Here is a 19,427-nt window from a genome sequence, read left to right on the forward strand (position 1 = left end):
GGTTTTTGTTTTCACTGTCCTGGTTTGTAATGCACTTTGGTTGCACTGGCAAAAAAAACAGCAATTGATGATATTGCTGTGGTTTTAGAGGCTCTGGTGTGTTGCTTTTTTTTTTGATGCTACAGAAAAGAGTCTCTTATAGTTCATTCTTGCTGCTGCATCTTCCTCCCCCTCCTCGTTTACATTTGTGCAGTGGAAACATTTATTTGGTGTCCCTCTCTCTTCATCACTTTTTTGCCTCACCCCCAGCCTCTCTCTCTCTCTCTCTCTCTCTCTCTCTTTCTCTCTCTCTCTCGACAACACACCCACTCACCCACTCAAGCAGTCATATCCGCTCTCAGTCTCTGGCTCTCCCTGCTTGTCTCACAGTGCCTGTGAAGCGTCTCTGAGGGGGAAGACCAGACTGCTCTGTCAGGTAATCTAAACTCTGTCTGTTTTTACTCTCTCTCTCTCTCACTCTCTCTGCGCCCCCCTCCCCTCACTTTCTGTCTTCTTCTCTTATTTTGATGTACCTGTCTTCCTTTCTGTCTTCAATCATTTCCCCCTTTTCTTTCACTCATTATTACTTTATTGTCACCTACAGCAAATGAGTCATTTATCTATTGCAGCTGCCACTCCTGTTCTGTGCAACTGCGATTACAATCAGTTGTTTTGTATTGGAAAATTTCCATTTGGTACAATATACTTTAGGACTTTAGCATCCAGAGTGTTTTATTAGTGGATATGAGTTAGTCTCCTACTGTATGCGAATGTCAGAGATGCTTTTTCACTGGTTTAAGGACAATATAGCTGAAGTGTTTTAGCATGTCAAAGGTTCCACTGAATTGTATGGACATTATGGTCCACTGATTCTAAGTCACTGATTAAACTAAAGTTGGAAAAAAGTCTAGTTTACGGTGCAGAACTTTGTGTATATGACACCTTTTATATATCTTGGAATAGAGATCCTTCCTCTGTCGATCTTTCCTGAGGCTTCACCCTTTTTTTCTCCTAAAGTTTATGTATATTCTTTTGCATTTGTTCTTTATCATACTAGAGGATCTAACAATAGAGCTCTTTACCAATCAGAGGTAAAGCCTTCTAAGCCAAATTTTGAGCTCTGCATCTAAACTTAACACACTAAGTGAATACCAAACGATTTCCATTCATGAAGATCCTGGCCACAGATAAAACGACAGAAAACCTGGCAGCCCACATTTTAGTCCGCCTTGTGGTCAGCTTCTTTTTTGCAGTTGATTATGTCACCAAAGGACCAGATTTTCTCCTATGAGGGGTATTATGAAACCTCTCAGTGCAATCTTCTCCTACCGTCAAAGTTTGCGTTGGTTGAGGTGTGTGTTTGACTTAGGACAGCGTTTACCTGCAGTTCAGTGGCTTGTGTTTAATCAAAAAGAGAACCCTCAGTCATATCAAAGCCTTGTGAAATCCTTCTGTACCTCTTCTTACCTCAGGGGTACAGCGATCCTAATGCGTCCCACACAGAGCTGAGGGAGAATGACTGAGAGCTCTGGTATGTGGTGTTTTTTTCAAACGGCATCCTCCTTAGCGCACAGCTCTTACTGACATCAGTGATATTCCTGGGTGAGCGTGAGTCTTGGCCTCAGAGGTTTTTGACGCCTCTGGTTCTGTCCTCTGGGATTGTCTTTAAAAGTAATTTACCAAATCAAACATTTTCTTCCTGCGGTTCTGTGATTGATAAGTGTTACTGTCTAAGTGTTGGGCCCTGAGTTTGACAGTTACGAGAAGCACTGTGAACTAACTTTCCATGTATTTAGGTAATGCTGCAGAACCTCTTGTACAGTGTCAAATGTTGTATTGTTGCACTGAGTTGTGTCGTTCAAGCTAGTACTGTATGTATCCGTCTGCCGCTGTGACAACAACCCCTCATCACTCACAGAGGCTAGATGTCAAGGGTCATGCCAACTTGTCAATGCATGGAAGGCCAAGCATTTCCCCCCCTCACTTCCTGCTGCCACTGTGCCTCTATAGTCAGAGAGGATGCTGGGAGATAAATTTAGACCTCCAGCTCCCTCTCCATCTGCCGATGCTCAGAGTAGGCTGGTTTCCATGGGAACCTGCACCAGGCTGCTGCCAGTAAGAGAGGATGGGGAGAGACAGTTTGTGTGTGTTTGTGGAGGGGGCTATAGTATGACAGGAGATTTTTTTAAAAAGCACTTAAGAGGGTTTATCTGTTCCCAAGCCCCAAGGTAATTTAATGTTTAGCTCATATTTTTATCCATCATTACCAGCTGCATGAATACATCTGGGTATTGATGAGGAAATGAACACAAGCTTTGCTGGCAATACTCTCCTGTGCATGATAATGAAGTTTAAACTGTAACACTGCTGCACAGCTCCTACACCTCTTACTAAAAAGTAGTTGATCTAAATATGTTTATTAATGCCATTTACAGTTTTAGAAGTCTAACTGCTGAACTTACAGTAATAGAAACAGCAGAAATAATAGAAGGAGACACTGGGTGACAGTATGTGTGTGAAAGAGATGGCGTGTGAGCTCTTCTGTGTATCAAGGCTCCCTTGGGTACCTGCATCAGTGCCTGTTTCTGCTGACAAAGCTCCTTTGCATGTACGCACACACACACATATATTTCTCTTACATTCCTCACTCATTCTCCCATCTTCTCTCTGTGGACCAGACATTAATCACAGGTTAGACGCAGACACAAGAAACTAGTTCGCAGAACTAATCACTGCATACACCATCAGACTGTTTTATGAATTATCGTACATTGGTTCAAGATGTTGTGAAGATGGAAAACCTAGTGAGACCTAGCTTATTGTTTGGCAAACTGCTACTACTGTTAGCGCTGTTGTTTTGCTCTAACACCTCCAATCAAAAAAGCATAGCACTGTGTAACAGCTGCATCAGTGGCTTCCTGCTCGCATCTCTGCCTAAAAATAGAGCAGAGTAAAAAATGCCGCTGCCTCCATCAGTAAGGTTAGACAAAATTACAAGGCCTGTGGGTTTTACCTGAAGTCTTATCATTATAATATAATTCTCACCCATAAGCAACTGATTTCTGAAGGTCTGTTGGATATATAATAAGCCCATTGTATGTACCAGACATCATTAATGACCACTCATCCATGTGGAATGAGGATGATGACAAAGGAAAACCCCCTAGTTAAACAACAAGATGACTGAGTCAAACCTGGGTATGTCACCTTAGGACGCTGCAGCTGTTTGGCTGGACAGATCTGTTAGAGAGGATTTAGGGTTGCTATGTATTCATGAGTAATGCTCTAGGGAAAATATTGCTGTACGCTGTATGTGTGCTGTATGTATGTGTGTATTTTGGCTTAATGTAGGCTAGACTCAGGTGTTCCATTCCCTCATCTTCCTGGCAAGGCCCTGACTGTGTGCTTCCCTGCTCAGAGCTGGAAGTCTAAACCTCCATGAATAATGTAAGCATACTCTTCCCACCCTTAAAATCTTTCAATTTCCCTGTTTAAGGGCTGCATCAACAGCTAAACCAATGATCATTAAACTTATACTTTGATAACCAATTATATAAACAGAGACATTTGTTACAAGGGGGTTGAGAAAGACAGTTTGTCTTGCTTGTTGCACTTTCCTTCCTGCTTAGTCCCGCTGTTGTCTATGCACAGTATCATCCATCCAGACCCACTTGCTTGGTACCCATCTTTACCCTTTTCCTCTACTGTACTTCCTTCCCTTTTATCTGACCTTAATGTACATCCATGTATCGGACAGTGTCAGTGTCACCGTTGAAGTGGGTATCCCCATCCCCCGATCACAGCGGGAAGTACTGAGCAGATTGCTGCTTGGCACACCAAAATGAGGAGAGGAAGATGACAAACTACCAGCTGGGGCTACATTTTTTTTGTAATGCACACTGGCTGACAAAAAATTAAATATAGTGAAATAAAAACAAAAGCTTGATTGGAAGAGTCTCAGTCAACTGACAGGTCTCATCCCCCGATCACAGCGGGAAGTACTGAGCAGATTGCTGCTTGGCACACCAAAATGAGGAGAGGAAGATGACAAACTACCAGCTGGGGCTACATTTTTTTTGTAATGCACACTGGCTGACAAAAAATTAAATATAGTGAAATAAAAACAAAAGCTTGATTGGAAGAGTCTCAGTCAACTGACAGGTCTCTCAACTAATGACTCGACTATTCAACTATTGGGTGGCAGCCCTAGCCTTCCTGAGCTGTGAAAGTGGAAGTGAATTTTAATGGTGTTGATTCAATTTATGTTGCCTAATTACTTAGTGTTTATGGTAAAAGTGTGCTGTAATCAAAGCGGCAGCCTGCTTGAAAAAAAAAAACACTAAACATATGATCGGCCCTCAGAAGATGTGGGGGAATGTGGAGGTGGAGCTGAGAATCTATCAAGTTGTTTCCAAGAAGGAAGAGTGATTCTGTTTCTTTTTTCCCCAACTGTAAACTGGCTCTAATGAAGGCTGACTGGGCAGAGTTCTCTTTATAACCTATGGAGAGAGCAAGTGTGTGGCTCATTAAAAAAAAAAAAAAACAACTGTCAGTGCTGCCTTGCCATCACTGGCACCTTAAGCTGCAGTCTTCTGTTGGGCCTGTTTATTCAGCCACTGGATCACTGATTCAGTCTTTTCTTCACCTCTTCTTGCACACTTTTTTACTCTTATTCCAAATGCATATCTCTAATATTATCAAACATCTGTACATTTTCTGTCTTTCACCTGGTGAGAGTCAGTTTTTGCATTTGCTCTGCATCAGTGCAAAGCCTTAGAAACCACTCTCCTTTGGTATCTTCTTTCTTGGTATGTTCTCAGCTGTCTGAGGTGGTGCACACTGTCTAGACATGGCATCTACTTCTGTGACGAGAGCATACACTCTCTTATGTGAGCATTGATCTCCAGAGGTTGCAAGTAGTGTCATTGTCTTAGGAGCCTTTGCTGTCAGAGGTTGGGCATGACTGCTTAGTGAAAATGTTATGATTGGCCCCCACCATTCCCAGAATATGTTTTGATTGGCTGCGATACAAGTATCCCTTGTCTCGAGTTGAGACAGAGTGCAGGGTTTGTAGTAAGAGGGAAATACTGCAGTATACACATTCTGATAAAAGCAGAGATTTCATTGTAGTCATCATGATTGGCTGTGCTTGACTTCACATAAACACAGAATCAGTGGGAAATATTACAATAGATCTGTCTTGATTAAAAGTTTCAGAGTATTCTTTCACAGTAGGCTCTGTGACAAGCAACCACACTTGGTTCCTTATAAATACTGCACCCTGGTGGCTATAACAGCAGAGTGTGAGGGACATAGGCTGAAACCCAGTTGCTGTCGAGTCTTCTTATCGGCTAGAAAGCAGCCCCCTCCAATAACCCTCATTAGCTTTAGTGCCAGATCAGATGAACATGGCCTATATTTCAAACATTTGTTCTGACTCCTTGCCCTGACACTGTGGTCTCCTCTGTTGGTGCCTGTGTGGTGGATATTGCCTGGCTGGCCCTGCAGTGCTCTTTCTCCTGCAGAGTGGGTCATCCACTGGCCAAAATTGAATATGATATGTCTGCTTCGAGTAGAAGCCTTGATTTGAAGGGAGGTTTTGATTTTATCTGAATTTTAAAGAGATTCACAGATGTTACAGTACTGCACAGTGTGCAGACATATTCTACACATACTATATGCCTGTGTGCTTAGCCCAATGTGCTTTTTTGAAAGTGATACAGTAACAGAACATCTTGGCCAAACATTTCTTAATAGATTTACAATAGATGTGTCTTTGTCCCCTGAATCACTGTGTTTATGAAGAGTTGAAACAAGGAAAGATGAGAACAATAACATGTTGCTGCTATAACTACTTTGCAAATGTTCTCATTACAGCATTTACCCCACTCAACACTACACCAAGCACTGTAACCTTATTTGTCACTGTATGACATGTGGCTACAGTCACTAATAGGGAGTTTGATAATAGAACACTAATGATTTTGGCCTTCTACTCCACCAACATTATCGTAACTCATTATGGAAACTCATTTTGTCAAGAAGCCTAAGTCATCTTCACAGGGTCATGTGTGGCTTCTGTTTCGGTATGATGAGCTTTATGGTTTATTACCTCTCTGTAAAATGAGAACTAGGGGATATTTTTACAGCACTTTGCCATAGCTCTTTGTGACAAATCCTTTCTTAGAGAATACATGTATTAATATGTTTCAACTTTTGTAACTCAGTTCTTCTTTGTTTTTTCTCTGTTTCTTTAGACCCATTCAGAGGCTGAACGCAATATACTGTTGACAACCAGCGAAGGAGATGCAGAGAAGACCTTGGGAGGCCTCTTAGAATGGTTGAGGCTGGACAGAAGCAGAGCTGCTTTGAACAGCGAGATGATCCATGTTAATCTGCATCCATGCAGCTCCAGGGCACCTTTCAATGATGCCTCATTTGGTCTTCTTGAATTACTTTTGGCCCAGACTGACAAAGGCCCTTTGTTTTGATTTAGAACTCAGTCTGTTGATGTTCCCCTGCCTCTGACCTTTCTGCTGCCATGCGGTTATCGCCATGAGGCTCCAAGAGCCCTTCCTTGTGTGTCTGTGAGGCCTCCTCCCCACTCTATGGAGGCTGAGCCCAGTTGTCCGACTGATGGGGATCGCTCTGGAAGGCAAGAGCAGCAGCATGTGACATCTGAATCCTCACTAGAATCTTGTCCACCTCAGCAGTCACAGCAGCCTCCTAATCCTCGTCCTGTACACAGAGCTGTAGGCCGTCTGCAGAGTCGCCAGCCAAGACGCACTGACCTTCTGCTTCGGTTACAGCAGCAGCAAGCAGTAGCATGGCAGCAATCAGACAACCCAGGTCCCTCAGGAGGCAGCTTCTTCTCTGCAGCTTCCTCATCAACCCTTCCCTCCACTTCCTCCACCCGGGGTGAGCATGGTCACAGGGTCCCGTCTCAGCCCAGCCAAGAGGGCTTAGAAGGGGTCAGCTCAACCAGAAAGGGAGAGAAAAAACCCCCCAAACCAGGGAAATATGTGTGCACTTACTGTGGCCGTCCATGTGCCAAGCCAAGCGTTCTTCAGAAACACATTCGTTCCCATACAGGAGAAAGACCCTTCCCTTGTGACCCCTGTGGCTTTTCTTTCAAGACCAAAAGCAACCTGTATAAGCATCGCAAGTCCCATGCCCATCGCATTAAAGCAGGTCTGGCATCCTGTCGTGATGAGCCCAGTTTGAGTGGGCCTGAGGGCAGTGGCATTGGAGAAGACCCTGAAGAACACACAGAGGGAGAAAGCACTGAGTCTGAAGAAGAGACAGGCCAACACAGAAAATCCTCCTCTAAGGAGATGTTGGGCCTAAAGAGGAAAGGTGCTAAGGAGCTGCTGGGAGGCTCCGAGGAGAGCCAGAGGCCTGAAGATTCCCAGGCTGTCAAGCAAAGGCTTGCACTGAGGCTTAGTGAAAGGAAACGTGGCCCTGTGGCTTCTCCAGATGACCCTCCTTCTTCCCTATCCTCCCTCTCCACCTCTTCTTCTTCTCTAGGCCCTGGCAGCAAAGGCAGCACAGAGTCTGGCTACTACTCTGGATCAGGCAGTACTGACCTGTCTCAGGTTAGCCCTCCCAGTGCTAGTGCCAAAACCTACGCAGAAATTATTCTAGGGAAATATGGAAGGCTGGGAGGGCAACAGCGCAGTCCCCACCAGCAGCAGCCGCATTCTTCACTTTCCTCTGGAACAGAGGAGAAGAGCATTCCCTTCGCTGTACCCAAAACCCAAGTAATAGAACACATTACAAAGCTCATCACTATCAATGAAGCAGTAGTAGACACCAGTGAGATTGACAGTGTAAAGCCCCGACGCTCCTCCCTGTCTAGGAAGAGCAGCACAGAATCACCTAAATTTACCACCCCTAAAGATCCATACACATTTGATCCCAAAGGAGAAGCCCCTGGCTCCAGCAGTTTTAGGCACCTTCACAATCCTGAGGCAGATCCACCAGGTACCCAGGAACTGTCATCAGTACCTCTGCTTAGAAGCTTCTCAATGCCATCATCTACCAGCCAATTAGAGCCCTCTACCTCTGGCAACATATCTCCCAAGGGTTACCGTCTTTGCCAGTCATTTGATGAGCAGCAAGCGGTGGTCGCAGAGATGAGGGATGGCCATGCCCAGCGTATGCTGAGGCGCCAGCCTGCCATAGAGGTTCCCCTGGGAGCCGAGGCAATGCTGGAGGTGGCCAGTCCCTCCACCTCCTCCTCAGCTAGAGCCAGCGAACCAGCCAGGCAGCCACTGCAACAACAACAGCAAAAGAGTCTCAGCCTGTTTGAATGTGTAGCATGTGGGGCTCGCTTCCAACTTAGTGAAGACTATGAGGCCCACAGAGGCATCTGCCCAGTACAACAAACAATGGAAGAACAGAGCAGGGATGCAAGTAAAACATGCAGGGAGGATCGCCCCCAGATGATGATGCACTATAAGTTCCGAGCACTGGCCATGGCTGTGAGGAAGAGGAGGAAAGAGGAGAGCCTGGAGGAGGACCCTCCCAGCCCTGGGTCTGCAGCCATGTCAGAAAGCACTGCAGGGCGCATTCCAGTGGCAAGCAGACCAGAACACAGCCAGGCCATCTCAGGTTTGTTTATGTATCTCTGCAGTAGCTGATAAAATTGTAACATTATCCTGTGTGAACATTAAGTTTGTTTTCTTACAAACCCATTATCCTATGTTAACATCAGAGAAGCCCAAGTAGCTAAGGAAAAGATATACACAATGAGTTGATTTACATCAGTGATATAAAGCAAGAAAAAAAAACACACAAAGGAAAACTACAGTGTGAAATAACACACAAGATAAGGGGAAAAAATGCACAAACAGTTAATCGTCATCATTCAAAAGCAGGTGCCAGTATAATATAATGGTAGTTAATGTGTTTCTGCTGTATGTTTCTAGGTGTTTGTTCACAGACTGAGCCAAAACAACAGCAGCAGGACAGAAAGGGTGTGTCTGTCATCCAACACACAAGCTCTTTTGAGAAGCAAGACAGTGTATCCATGGAAAGTCAGGGACCAGACCTCAGAGAGGGTCAGCAAACACAGCAACCCGAGCCAAAACCATCACCCTCTACATCTCGCCTCATCCGCCAGCCAAACATTCAAGTGCCAGAGATCCTTGTTACTGTGGAACCTGATGCTGACATGCCATCTGTGTCACCACCAGTCACAGCATCCTCATCCAAGGTACATGGTTATTTAAAGGAGTATTTGGCTATATGTTTTTGTTTGTTTTTTACAGTGTTCTTCTGCCTCCCCTCAAAAACAAGCGTGCTAAATCGTTGCTGGCTTTGGGTGATATATTTGTGAAATAAGCATTGATTAAAGGGTATTTTCCTTTTTTATTTAGCATCCTAATAAAAATTTAAGAAGGTGAGTAGTCAATGTCCCCTCTTCTTACAGAGGATGTAACAACTTAGGAAGGTAATAAACTATTTATCTATCCTAGGAGACAGAGAGAGCAGAAGAGTTCCAGTGGCCTCAGCGTAGCCAGACTCTGGCCCAGCTCCCTGCAGAGAAGCTGCCACCAAAGAAGAAGAGACTCCGCCTGGCAGAAGCAGCCCAGTCCTCTGGGGAGTCCAGCTTTGAGTCTGTGTCTCTGCCTCGTAGCCCCAGTCAAGAGAGCAACATCTCCCACACTTCAGGTCTTTCTACTTCTTTTGAGGACACAGCAAGATCAGAGCCTGCCATCTGGGTCGCCAGTAGCCAAAGCTCACAGATGTTGATGGTGCCATCCCCTTCCCATCAACACCACCAAAGCCACAAGGAGATGAGGCGCTCAGCCTCAGAGCAGGCCCCAGCCAGTGCCCAACAAACAGAGCAGATCTCAGAGACCAGAAGTAAGTCCTTTGACTATGGGTCGCTATCCACTCAGCAGTCTACATCCTCCTGGAAAGAAAGGCGGAAGTGTCTTCTTGTGAAACATGCCACCTTAGGAGAACCAGAACAGGAGGAGGGGACCAGCATGAGTCAGTTTTCCAGAGCAGAGAGCCCAACGCCTGGGCCTTCCCACTCCATCCCTCCCTCTCTCTACACGACCGAATCAAGTTCCCAGGTCAGCCCAGAAGCCACAGGAAAAGCCTTGCAGCTGTTACAACCACAAATCTTCCCACCCTCTCAGGATGTGCTCCCTTTGCAGCACAGAGGCCAGCAAACATTCCCCCCAGTATCATTATCACAGCTACTGCCTGTCACCACAGCCATCTCTGAAGTACTGTCCACTCAGATCGTCCACAGAACCTTCTTACATTCACAGACAGCACCTCCACATATGCAGATACACCCAGCACATTTTCACATGGCAGAACAGCTGGGACTACCGCTCCATCAGCTTCCTGCTCTAGTTCCACTCCAGTTCTCTTCTAGGACTAGAACTAGGCCGGCTCTATACTTGCCTGTTCCTCCAAGAATTGCCACGCATTTTCCCTCCCCTTCCATTACAGAGACCAGACCCTCCACCTCTTACACTTCTTCTGCCCTTACCCATCAGTCCCTTGTTACAGTCTCCTATCAGCATCCACGCCCTGTCATTGCCACATGCCTGGCACAGCTTACACCAGTAGTGTCCCTTGTGGTCCCAGTTCGTCTCCAGACACATATACCTACCTATGCCAGTGCCATGTATACCACCTTGTCCCAGATACTGGTCTCCACCAGCTCACAGGAATCCATTCCTTGCACAGCTATGGTCATCATGGGCCAGGTGGGGCAGGAAAAGCTGCAAAGGTCCTACTTGAAGGTCCCCTCCCCAGAAATCAGGGGCCTTCTTCCCCTGTCTCTGCCTGCAGAACTGGCCTCGGGATCTGGGGAGGGATATGGTCCACTAGGGGCTGGGGGTAGTAAGCGAATGCTTTCTCCTGCAGCCAGTCTGGAACTCAGCACAGAGGCACAGCGTCACCAAAAAAGGGTCAAAGAGGAAGAGGAGGGGGAGCAACATAAGTCAGGAGAAGAGGAGGAGGATGCAGAACAGAAGGCAAGAGAGGAAGAGGAAAGTAGAGCCACTGGGAGAAAACTGGAAGAGGGAGAGAAGAAACAGCCAGAGAGGGTGGCAGTGACAAGTGTGAAAGTGGAGGGGGACCAGGAGCAAGTACCAAGGAAACTTAACAGGGAGGAAAAGGAGGAGAGGAAGAAGGAGTCAACCAAGAAGACTAGTCAAAAAAATGAAGAGGTGCCAGTTGTGGAGGAGGGGGTGGAGAGACCAAGCACCCCTTCATACCCCAGCCTCCACACCTCTACCTCAGTCAACTGGTGCTATCTGAACTATGTCAAACCCAACCCATCTGCCCAGAGGGACCCTCGCACCTCTGTTTATTCTACCTGGAGTGTCAGCGCTCACAACCCCAACTTGCCGGGCCTCAGCACTAAGGTGGTGTTGTCTCTGCTGTGTTCCAAACAAAAGCACAGTTCAGAGACCTACACCATGGCCACAGCCCCAACTCCAGCCGAAAAATTGATTCTTGCCAGTAGCAAGACCCCGTGTGTGTCTGAGGTAAATATAACCACAGTATACACTTCCTGAATTTATGTATTATGAGTTGATGTAGACCCTTCTGTTAAGGAGTCTCTAAACTTCTCCCTAATAGCTCACTATTATCTTTTTAACAAATCTGTAGGCTTTACATATAACTCCACCAGTTTCATCCATCAAAGTCCATTCACAGGTCTTGAGTAGTATTGAATGTATGAAAATGTTTTATGAAGCCTTATGTGCTCCAGAGGGCACTGCATAGAATCTGATTAATTACCTCAACTGATGTCACTTGAGTCAATGTCAACTGGGGCTACAAGAGTCTGACAACAAGTGTGTGGAGCTAGAGACAAGTGATCTTCCCAGACCACTGAAGCCTGCTCCTCATCTCTGCTCTAGGCTAGCAGCTCGAGGCCTCTTTAGCTATTACTAACATAACAGACCCAACTTGCCAGAGGTCAAGTTGCATTGTGGATCATGTACTGTAAGCACCATGTTTTGACAAGGAGAAGGCATGTGTGTAACAACGTAGACGGTATCTCTTGTTGTGCTCTGTGGTCTTCTTTTTTTTTTTTTTACTGTTCACAGTGAGTCAAGCAATGTTAAACAAGTGCAGTGCTGTAGTACATCAGTGGAATACTCTAAATCAGTTTATTTTAACATTTTATTTTACTGCTTGTATTTTATTTTAAATTGTTTTGAATTCTTCTGCGTCTCTTGAGTGTAGGTACATGCCACCCCACCCAGCACCCTCACTGAAGTAAAGGATCAGCAGCAGCCTGAAAAGGAAGAGAATAAAGAGATGAGAGAAAAAGGGCCCTCCACCTCCAAGCTGAGCGAGACTCGTGTTCGCATTTTTGAAGGGGGGTAAGAACTACAAGAGTGAAGCCATATTCACATTATTGCAATAAAGCAGCTGCTGCATGCACTATTGTTGTGTAAGCGGTGCACTGTGGAGACTCTGTGCGGACGTCTGTGGTGCGCAGTGTAGTGCAGGGTGCATCAAAAGTTCAAATTTGTTGGCTCTAGTTAGGCTGACCTCTGTGGGCACAACCAATCACTGCTGACCACTGCTTGAACTAACAAAAGTCTGTTTAGCCTGCTTGTGTTTCTCAATTTCCCAAACTGTACAATGACGTATTATCCTCATATCTAGACCAGACAAAGACAGATAGCCTAGCTAACTGGCAAAATATTAGCAGCCAGGTGCAGCTACCAAGACTGGTAAAAACACTGAGCCTTTAAAATGTAGCAGTCTACTGCTAGCGATGCCACTTTGTAGAGCAGCCCCGGGAGTTCAGACTGCACCAACTGTCATAGAACGTGCAGCACAAAGTGAATATGCCATGATACTGTTAAAATGTTCATGTTTAAATTCAAAATTCATTATTTCCTAATAATGGCAGTGCCTCATTTCACAAGTAATCTGTTTTTGTGTCACAAACCAACGCTTGATGACAGCAAAACAGCAACTATGAGAGCTGACAGGAGTGCTCAGAGAAGTACAGGAGCAGATGGGGAGATGGTGCAGCCCACAGGGACTTTGTACCTGTAGCCAAGCTTTTTCCTTTTACTGCTGGCGAGGATGTCTGTGTTTTAGAAGTGTTAATTTGAAGAGAGAGCAGTGTGTGTGTGTGTGTGTGTGTGTGTGTGTGTGTGTATGTGTAAAAGGTTGTCTCCAGCTCCACTTTGTGAGACTCATTAATGCTTGCTGTTACAGTTATATAAGTTATAGAGAGTACACAGATGCACAGTATGAAGCAAGTGGTCATAGTCCGGATTGTCGTGCTGGTATGCAATGTGTGCATGTGTTTGTCTTCAAACCTGTACGGTGCATTCATATAATATGTGTGCTTTTCATAAATGTGATGTTTTCCGATGAAGCCTGCCGACTTTCCAAGGTTTACTGTGTTTAGCGCTGAAAGTTTCCCCCGGCAGCTGATTCTATATAAACCTGTTCACACTGAGTCAATGGTATGAATAGATGAGAATAAAATGGAGAGGAAGGAACGGTGACAGCAAGGTGGGGATAAGAAACATCTTTCATTGAACTAATGAGACTTTTAGAACACATTGGGTTTCCTTTTGATGGACATGAAAAATATTTCAGAATGTTATTACAGAGGCGATATTACAGATTTTTAGAGAGCACTGTTGCTTGTTTGAGCCCTGTGATAGACTGGCGACCTGTCCAGGGTGTACCCCGCCTCTCGTCCAATGTCAGATGGGATTGGCTCCAGCCCCCCCTGGGTGACCCTCATCAGGATAAGTGGTATAGATAATGGTTGGATGGATGTTGCTTGTTTGTGTGTGTGTATTCATGTGTCAACACTTGCACATTATGGCCTGTGTCTTGTGTTTATGTGCACACAGATTGAGTGTGAAGGAGTGGTCTGCTTAGCAGTAGATAAGGCACTAATTACCCGTCTTTATCAATTGCAGCCACACATTACAAACATTCAGGAAGTGCATTTTCCTCCATAAACAGCCTGCAGTTCTCTCCCTCCCTCCCCTCATCTGTCTCCATCATATCACTCATCTTCCTCTATTCATGCTGCCTGTTTCACTCTGGCAGCTCTTCCAAATTTACTTACCCATGGATTATTTTCTTTTCATTCCTTCTCAGCATCCCCTGTCTCCTCTGTGCACCCCCTCATGCCCTGCAGTTTTTTTCTCCATGCATGCGGACAAGCACAGCTACTCACTCTTTAACACTACTGAATGTTTTGTACCCTGACTTTGTTAAGACTCATCATCTCCAACCCTTTTGTCAGCACTTGCCACTAAGTTTGTTCTGGAGAGCAAACAACACTTTTTTTAAATGAACATACATTATGCAACTTTATGTTTCAGTGACCTGTATGAGTTCATCCTGATCCAATTTCCGACATTCCTTTAAGAGAGAGGAGTGTAGAGATCTCTAGAGTTTATCACTGTCACAGCTAAAGCAACAGACATGGGATCAAGGCAGCTTTTTCTTAATAATAGCAATCAAACAAGCAGAGCTTAGCTCCATCTTGGTGGCAACAAAACTCTTTGGAACATTGGCTTTAATCCATCTTAGTGAGCACAAGCTGAACTGTCTCCTGGGTTCTGTTAAAATGTACATATTGCTTTCCATGTTAGAAGTGATTAATATTGCAGATTTGGGCATTGTCGTTCCTGTGAGCAGACTTTGCAGTATGTGTCAGGACAATTAGTTGTGTAAAACTCCAAACTGTAACTGATGTATGATTCATCAGCAGGAGTATTGTTGTTTACCATTATACTGCTGTTGCTGCTTTGAAAGTCATTGGCCTTATCAATCAATAGCACTCTGATCGGAAGTGGCATTCTCCCCACCAGTCTGCCATGGTGGCCGTAGAGCTGCAGTACAAGCAGGCACAGATTGTCCTTTGAGTTTATCAAGAGATATGCTGCTGATTAAATGCTCTAATGTGAGAAGTGCAGTTTTTGCCTTGTTTTCCCTGAGATGTGGGTGGATATTTTTAGCTGTGGCAAAAATACATGCCAGTAAACAGTGGCCAGCTCCTGACAGAAGACAACATAAATCTACCGTTGAGGCTGTTTTACAGTTCACAGTTATGAGACAATTTATTATCTCCTGTTGTTGCTTCTGCTATATAGCAGTTCTTGTAGATGCAGTGCACATTCTGTAATTAAACACACAGCAAACATTGGATATTTACAGTTCAGGATGGATTGTACACCTCTCTATGAGTAGTGAGAGCAGTTTTCATAGAGGACAGTTCATTCAAATATAAAACATCTGTGGTCCACAGTGTCCACAAATAGCCTTTTGGGTAAACATCAAGACTGTGTAAAAACAATGTTTTTATAGACTAGACCTAAAAGTGTTGCTCGATTTTTAAATATAGTGTCTATTTTAGGGTGTTGGCCACAGCTAGGCTTCCCTTCCCCTCTCTTTAGCTGCTGCTGTTGTTGGCAGAGCCGCCTGATCGCTGCAGAACAGCTAGTACTCTCTGTGTGCCCAGGTTGCAGTGGAGGGAACGGCCCAGGGACTCGGTGCTGCTGGGTTTCGTAGGGCTTCCCCAACCCGCTTTAATAAAAAGAGCTTTGTTTCCTGGATTCTCTTGTATGCTACACACAAACCCACATTCACATTCCTCATTATTAAAGCTACACCATTCAATATTTTTTATTAGAACAAGTTAACATGAAAGAGGTCTCTTGTAGCAACAAAGCCAGAGAAAATTTGCACCAAACTGAGTGTTTTAGTGTCTTTTAGCTCATTGCTTAGGGTTTTTCAGCCTGCATATTCCACAGTCATCAATTTTGTTACCAGCAGCTTCATTGTTGTTTTCAGGGAAAACATTCTCTAAAACCACTGTATGCAACCTGCCCAGCAACAAACACCAGACAGTCCAACAGTAACTTACTGGTGAACATAGAGGAGCGTTTAAAGAGACAGATATTTTTCCAAGGACTTGGTGGAGACCAAGATAAAGCTGAAATGTTAACAAATTTAGAAAGGCAGAATATGTCTGTTGTCTCTTCCGCTTGTTCTGTTTCCCTCCACTGGGCAAAATGCACTTCATTTTATAGTAATTAAGCTGAATGTGAAGAAGAAGAAATAGAAGAAGCTAATTATTTGTGCATTCAGCTACTGAGTTTGATCATTCATTTAAATCAGTGATCATTATTAAAGGGATCCTATTTTGTGATGTGTGGCAACCAGATCCTCATCATTCTGTTTCTTTCTTCGCTCCCTTAGGTATAAGTCCAATGAAGAGTATGTTTATGTGCGAGGTCGTGGCAGGGGAAAGTACATATGTGGAGAATGTGGCATCCGCTGTAAGAAGCCCAGCATGCTAAAAAAGCACATCCGAACACACACTGATGTCCGTCCGTACGTTTGCAAACACTGCAACTTTGCCTTCAAAACCAAAGGCAAGGTTACAATTCACAAGTCACTTAAAATATGATTTGTATTGCTAATTTGTCATTATTACTTTAGTCAGTGATCACCTTTGTTTGTTCAAAGATCCTCGTTTCCCGTTTCCATGTGTGAATTGAGGGTAATTTTAATGTGCTATTTTTGGGTCCTTCCTAGGAAACCTTACTAAACACATGAAGTCAAAAGCTCATGGGAAAAAATGCCAGGCTATGGGAGTATCTGAGTCATCGCTGGATGAGCCAGAGAGTGAGGAAACAGGTACTTAAGAGGGAATGGGGAGGAATTTCAGGCATTGTATTTCCCCTCCACTGCAGAGAAATATTGGTATACAGCTGGATGAAGTTATGCCTGTGAAGAATGGTAGGTGCTCAGCACTGACATCTTATGCAACCATGTTCTTTTCTCCTCCCTGTAGGGGAGAATAGAACATGCCTAAGAAATATGAAACTGTATAAGATAAATAAATGAAGAATAGGGAGCGTGCCACAGTCTCCTGATGTAGCTGCAGCGGTCTGGCAGGTATACCTTGATATCAAGGATGTGTTGCTGTTGGCATATCAAAGTCAAAGCCACAAATGAGCCTCAAAGCCAGCCACCTCACAACTGCCTCTACTGTGCCTCCCCTCACCATCTCTTTCTTGCTGACAGGCTGCACTCATCATAGTCAAGGGTACGCCATTTAAGCTGTCTTTCCATTCACAAGGCTGTTGAGATAGTTTGTGAATAGAGGCATGGTGCTATTCAATTAAATTCCGGCCTTTTCATCCTCAGCCTATTTATAACATGGGTTTGATAGGTGGAGGGTGAGGTTTGTCAGATAGATACGATCCTAATCCTTTGTGCTTGTTCCTATACATTGTTCTGTTAATGTGTTTTCTTGTCTCTTAATGTGGGGACTTTTGGCACAGCTTTGTACATTCAGAACAGCAGTTTGAGAGTTTATAATGTGGATGTAAACAGATGTAACTTGTGTTTTTTGTTTCTGCAAAAATAGCCGGAAGTGATGAACGTGTGTGTGGCTCAGAGGAACGAGAGGAGCATCAGTTTTCTGATGTGGAAGAATCTGAGGACGATGACGACAATGATGATGATGAGGAGGAGGAAGAAGAATCTGCATCCCATTATGACCCACCCTCATCTTGTTCATCGGACACCCACCCATCAACAGGAGGACGTTCCAGCTGCAGTAGGCACTCTCAACAAGGCGCCCCTGACCCTGAGCCCCCAGGTACCAGTCTCAGCCCTGGACAGGAGCGCTCTCTGAGAGGAGTTTGGCCCAGCGGGCGAGCTGCCTCGCCAAGCAGCAGGAGGGCGCTGTTCTCCCGGCGAGGCTGGAAGGCATCACCAAGAGCTTTCTCCCCCAGCAGTGAGAGCTGCTCCCCCAGCCGTAGCCTCTCCCCCCGTCTGGAGCTGTCCTCATCCATCCAAAGCCTTTCCCCCCGGACCGAGCTCTCCTCACCCGGTCGACATGTCTCACCCTCTCCTGAAAGAGGACCATCTCCTATTAGACCGCTATCTCCTCTTCGCCCCATTTCACCTAGCTGCTACCGGTCATCACAGTCTCGGACCCCTCCCTCCCCACTCAGGTTACAGCACAGGACTGCTGGATACCTGCCTTGGGAGAGCCCCGGTAAAATGGGTAGTCGTGTCAAACTGGTGAGTTTTATTATAGATCTGTGTCTGGACATTTTAACTGAGAAAGAGCTACCTACCACAGTGGTTTTTCTCTTCACTCCTTCTTTGTCAGAGTGCAGTACCTTTTGTCCTGGCAGAATAAGGCCATAAAAATGTAATGATGATGTCTTTGCCCCCTCTACAGGAGAAAGGTGGTACAGTGAGTGAAGGGCCAACATGGCAAGAAGCAAGCTTATTTCCATCTGCTTTTCGCTTTTCTACCTGTGAGGGTTATCCCAGCCACCAAACAACAGACAACCTTTTCAGCCACCTTCCCCTGCACTCACAACAAGCCAAGGTTCCCTATCTGATGATCCCTATTGGTGGAATCCAAATGGTACAGGCCAGACCGAGGTCCCACCCTACCACCCCCTCGTCCCCAACATCTCCCTCTATGGAAGGGCCGTCATTGGCCAAGTTTGAATCATACTGGGGCGGGACCCCCAGATCTCAAGGGCTTAGGACTCCTGGAGACCACTGGTCAGAGCACCAGGCAGCAGGAACCAGCCAGTCAGGGCAGTGCGGTCTTAACACAGCACTAACATATTCCAAACCAGAGTTGGAGACCACAAACTCAAAGCAATATGGCAGCTCACATAGCTTCGCTCACACCCACAGTTCTGCTTCTGAGGTCACAGAACACTGCATCAGAGACAGTCTTTCAAGCGCACCCCTCAGTCTAGCAGCCCCCGTAGCCTCTCGTGTCACTGGACAGGGCAGAGGAGCCACCATCTGGTAGTGATCTGGTGGAGGGAGAAGCTAAAGAAGACTCAGCCAGAGCAGAGCAGAGCACTTAACAGTGTCTACACCTTGATGCATCAAGTGTCCCACTCTGCTTTATTGGTTGCTACACTAGTCTTGTTTTTTTATTGCCTTGTTTTTTTGTTTTTGTTTTGTTTTTTACAGTTTTCAATACTATCGTTAACTTAAGGTTTTGTTCTTTGGCAATATTCAGGTTTGTTATAAAATGCACTTTTTTCTTTGTGAAAATGTTTCTGTAAATATTTATATAAATTACATATATTGTAAAAGAAATATGAATAAATTTGTAAATGACCAAAATCTTTAATCAAAAATTATCCCATTTTTGTTTGTCCACATTTTGTCCAGTATTACTTAAACTCTAGTTACTTGTGCCTTTTCTGTCCAGGTTTGCGTTTCGAGGTGTATAGTACAGATAGACTGAAGAGAAGGCTGTGAAATTTTATATCCACTTTTTTTGTGTTGTTCAGGAGGGTTAATATTTGGTGGTTTGATTGTTTCTGGTCTAAAGGCCGTTGCTTTAATGCCATCATAGAGATACTGAAGGAGCAGCAGAAAAAAAAAATGCACTGATGTTTTATTTTTTATTACAACAG

At 44.9% G+C, this 19,427-nt stretch overlaps 1 protein-coding gene across 1 annotated transcript; it reads left to right on the forward strand.

Moving 5' to 3' along the window:
• Nucleotides 1–338: 338 nt before the first annotated feature.
• Nucleotides 339–18,808, forward strand: hivep3b (HIVEP zinc finger 3b). Its single transcript, XM_020608435.1, has 9 exons — nucleotides 339–415; nucleotides 6,237–8,592; nucleotides 8,910–9,196; nucleotides 9,459–11,498; nucleotides 12,205–12,344; nucleotides 16,213–16,388; nucleotides 16,552–16,653; nucleotides 17,390–18,051; nucleotides 18,215–18,808. The coding sequence occupies exons 2-9, from the start codon at nucleotides 6,588–6,590 to the stop codon at nucleotides 18,806–18,808; spliced, it is 6,006 nt and encodes a 2,001-aa protein (XP_020464091.1). The 5' UTR covers nucleotides 339–415; nucleotides 6,237–6,587.
• The last annotated feature ends 619 nt before the right edge of the window (nucleotides 18,809–19,427 follow it).

This window comes from Monopterus albus, unplaced genomic scaffold, assembly GCF_001952655.1.
Source record: "Monopterus albus unplaced genomic scaffold, M_albus_1.0 scaffold93.1, whole genome shotgun sequence".
Taxonomy (NCBI): domain Eukaryota; kingdom Metazoa; phylum Chordata; class Actinopteri; order Synbranchiformes; family Synbranchidae; genus Monopterus; species Monopterus albus.